The sequence below is a fragment of the Tuber melanosporum genome (assembly GCF_000151645.1).
Source record: "Tuber melanosporum whole genome shotgun sequence assembly, scaffold_12, strain Mel28".
NCBI lineage: Eukaryota > Fungi > Ascomycota > Pezizomycetes > Pezizales > Tuberaceae > Tuber > Tuber melanosporum.
Window position 1 is genome coordinate 907,110 of NW_003298777.1, and position 4,213 is coordinate 911,322.

At 51.4% G+C, this 4,213-nt stretch overlaps 1 protein-coding gene; it reads left to right on the plus strand.

Annotated features, from left to right (window-relative positions):
- Positions 1-964, plus strand: GSTUM_00004462001 (uncharacterized protein). XM_002835896.2 has 3 exons: positions 1-228; positions 284-750; positions 825-964. The coding sequence occupies exons 1-3, from the start codon at positions 130-132 to the stop codon at positions 841-843; spliced, it is 585 nt and encodes a 194-aa protein (XP_002835942.1). The 5' UTR covers positions 1-129; the 3' UTR covers positions 844-964.
- The last annotated feature ends 3,249 nt before the right edge of the window (positions 965-4,213 follow it).

Genomic DNA, 4,213 nt, shown 5'->3' on the forward strand with positions numbered 1-4,213 from the left:
CTGGCTTCTGATATTATACTCCTTCGCTGTCTTATTTGCCACTCTTCCCTATCATTGCTACCCCCGGCGGTCCGTAAGTTTATTCTCGAACTTCAAGGTTTTCTATCACGACAACCTCTCACTAGAATTATGAGCTCGTTTCTAAATGATCCCCTGAAGGGTCTCCGAGAGATCTTCTTCTCAACTCTGAGAGTCGTCACCTGCGGTCCAATATTGATAAGAGACCTAGTAAGCCCCCCCCCTCTCCCCCCACTTTCTCTCCCCAGCCCCACTAAAAATTCAGGTCAAAGCAGCAGACCCTGTCCTAGGGCCCGCCAGCAAGGGCTCCCGCGCCCTCATCCCGCTGTCCCTAACAATCTCCGCCCTCTGCGTACTAGCCGCGGAAAACAAGATGGACGAGCTGGCGAAGCAAATATGTTCCGTGGCGCTCGGCTCAGCTGGCGCCGCGATCGGTAGCGCGATCGGTATACTCGGTGGCCCCGTCGGCATGGTCGTTGGTGCGGCGCTGGGGGGGATAGCGGGCGGGCTACTGGGAGACTTTGGGTACGCTAAGTTTAAGCAGTGGCTATTTACCGAGGGGGAGGATGGAGTTAGGCCCATTGATAGGATTGCAGACAAGTTGAGGGCCGCGACGGATACGCTCAGGGTTGTGGCGGAGATTTCGTCTATAATTATGCATGGGCAGACAGAGGTGTTTAAGGCGCTTTTGGAGAAGTGGCGGAGGATGGGGGGGCTGGAGGGCGGTCGGGGGTGAGCGCTCCTTCTCACATATACTTGTTCTCTAGGGTCAGGCGGTTTGGATGAGTTGTGTTGACGCTGTGCAGGTTCGGGGGTATTCAATGAAGCTGTCGGAGGAAGCAAGTTATATTAAGAAATTGGAAGGAAGAGATGAGGTGGGACGAACCAGAGATTTGATGGCACAACACTTATTTTCTCTTTGACCCGGCTTCTGTGATAAACCTGGGCGTACACTTTGTCTTATCTCCCTACTTCATGTTTTTTTCTGTCAATAGCACTTCGGGACACAGTATCTTGACTTAGAAGTCCCAATATATGATTGCAAAATAAAGGAGTGATGTCGGTGAGAAGATGGACATGAGCGATAAGCCATGATAAGTACCGGTAATCCACTAAAGACCACAGCCATGCCTCCAACAGCACATCTCGTCCCGGGAGTCCCTATAAGACCTCCTGTTGTTCGATAGACATGCTTTACTTGCCAGTCCAGGAAGTGTTGATTGTGCCTGAGCCCCCGAGTGCAAACCGCAACCCTGCCCAAAGTTGGACAACACCCAGTATGATACGAGGAACACAACCACAGTACGGCCTGTTATAGTGTCACTTGGTCCTGGCGCTGCGAGCACAGTACTGACACGCACAGAATGTGGGCGCCACAAGCAAACCCCGACCAACCAGACTGCAAAGACTTGCCAATTCTCGCAGCGCCGTAAACGGACTGCATCCCAAAGGGATCTCTTACCGGTATGAGCTTACCGTATATTTTTCCGTAATTAGAAAAGAAAAAAACAATGAAGCACAAACTGCACCTTTTGGTGGGTAGTTGGGAGTTGCTTGGGTATAGGGACAACTTAAACTTTCTGACTCGGCCAATGAAGACTTTCATGACTAGGTTACCATAGGCATGTATCCGCTTTTTGAAAGGAGAGGGGACGATCGGCGGCCCCCGCAGTGTTTGTGTAGTTGGTGCTATGGTGGTAGGCCTAAATCTCTTAGGTGAGGGGAGTCGTATATAATATGCTCTGTCGTCCAGAGCTGCACTGGACACTAGACGAAAGTGGGCAGCTACCTGGTTTCTGGTACAATACTCCATTGCCGTACTATCTTATTTGCCGTTTCCCCCATCAATACTACCCCAACAGAGTCCCTAAGTTAGCTCCCGAACCCCAAAGTTTCCTACCACAACCATATCTCGCAACACCATGGCCTCACTCGCCGTAAGAACCGCCAGCAGAAGCCCCAATGCCCTCCTCCCACGAAACCCGGCGGTGTCCATCCTCCGCGTACTAGCCGCAGAGAACAAGATCGATGAGCTAGCAAACCAAATTTGCTGCATGGCGCTCGGAACAACCGGCGCTGCTATCGGTGGCGCGATCGGTGGACTTGGTGGCCCCATCGGCATGGTAGTTGGTGCGGCGTTAGGAGGGATAGTGGGTGGGATTCTTGGAGACCTTGGGTACGCTGAGTTTAAGCAGTGGCTATTCACCGAGGGGGAGGATAGATTCAGGCCCATTGATAGGGTTGCGGGTAAGTTAAGGGCCGCGACGGATATTCTCAGGGCTGCGGCGGAAGTTGAAGCCGTGATTGCGTCTGGGCGGAGGGAGGTGTTTAGTGCGAATAGGCGGGGGTAAGTATTCCTCTTTATATATAATATTATCATACTTATTTTCTGGGGCTGGGCAGTTTGGATGTGCTGTGCTGACGCTGTACGGGTTTAGGGGTATTTAGCGAGGTTGTTAGGGGAATTAATAAGTTATTAAGGAATTGGAGAGAGGAGGTGATGAGGGAATAAATCAGAGGCTTGGTGGTGTAATTTTTCCTTTTTCTTCTTTTTGATCTGGCCTTTGTGATGAAGTGGGACATGCACGTTGTCCTATCTCCACCCTCCATGTATTCTTTTTTCTTTGTCAATGGCAATTCAGAGTGCCGTTGCTAGGCCCAGAAGTCCCAATAGAAAGATTGCAAAAAAGGAGGCGTGATGTTGGTGAAAAAATGGGCAAGAGTGATAAACCATGATAATCACTGGAGACGGACCATAACCCAAAGGAATCTCACCGGTATAAGCTTACCGTATTTTGCGGTATCATGGTTAGAGGCAGCTGAAAAGAAAAAGAAAAAGCACAAATTCCGCCTTTTAATAGCAATTGGGGGTAGCGTTCGCTTGGGTTTAAGGGCAGTCCACACTTTCTGGCTCGGCCAATAAGGGCTTTCGTAAATAGGTTACCGTAGGCATGCATCCGCTTTCGGAAAGGAGAGGGTAATAGGCGACCCCGCAGTACTTGTGCATTGGCGCTATGGTGGCAGGCCTAGGTTTTTTAGGTGAGAGGGGGGTGTATATAATATGCTGTCGCTCGGGGGTTGAACTGGGCACTGAATGGAAGCAGGAGATTATCTGGTTTCCGATATGATACTACACCTTACTATCTGATTTGCCACCCCCCCCCATCGTTGCTACCCCCGACAGAGTCCCTAAGTTAGCTCTCAAACTCCGGGGTTTCCCACCACAATCATATACCGCCAGCGCCATGATCTCATTCATAAAAGGCCTGAAAAACTGCCTCTCAAAGAGCCTCCAAGAATTCCGAGCCCTCTTCCAGACAGCCCCAGTGAAACCCCCCCAGACACAAAAGCTGTTACCCACAGCTTGATTCCGATAAGAAGTGTAGCAAGTCCCCCCCGCTAACAATTTAGGTCGAAACATCGAACCCCACCCTAAGAGCCGCCAGCAGGGGCCCCCATGCCCTCCTCCCACGAAATCCTGCGATGTCCGCCCTCCACGTACTAACAGCAGAGAACAAGCTTGACGAGTTGGCAAACCAAATCTGCTGCATGGCGCTCGGAACAACCGGTCCCGTAATTGGTAGCACGATTGGTAGACTCGGCGGTCTAGTCGGCATGATGGTGCGGCGCTGGGGGGGATGGTGGGTGGGATGCTTGGAGACCTTGGGTACGCTGAGTTTAAGCAGTGGGGGAGGATGGAGTCAGGCCCATTGATAGGATTGCGGGTAGGTTAAGGACCGGGACGGATACTCTCAGGGCTAGGGCTGTAGCAGAGGTTGAGGCCGTGATTGCGTCTGGGCAGAGGGAGGTGTTCAGTGCGCCTTTGAGGAATGGGCGGAGGTTGGGGAGCGCTCGGGGGTAAGTGTTCCTTTTTATAAATATGATACTCGCCTTCTCGGGTTGGGTGGTTCGGACGTGCCGTGCCGGCGCTGTGCAGGTCCAGGGGTATTCAGTGAGACTGCCGGGGGAACCCATATTAAGCTTAAGGGATTTGAGGGAGGTGATGGGGAACAAACCTGAGGTTGGGTGTAATATTTTCTCTCCTTCTTTTTGATCTGGCCTTTGTAATGGAGTAGGATGTGTCCTATCTTCCCCCTCCATGTATCATATTCTTTTCTCTTTTTCAATGGCAATTTGGGACGCCGTTGCTAGGCTTAGAAGTCACAATATATGATTGGGTGCGATGTTGGCGAGA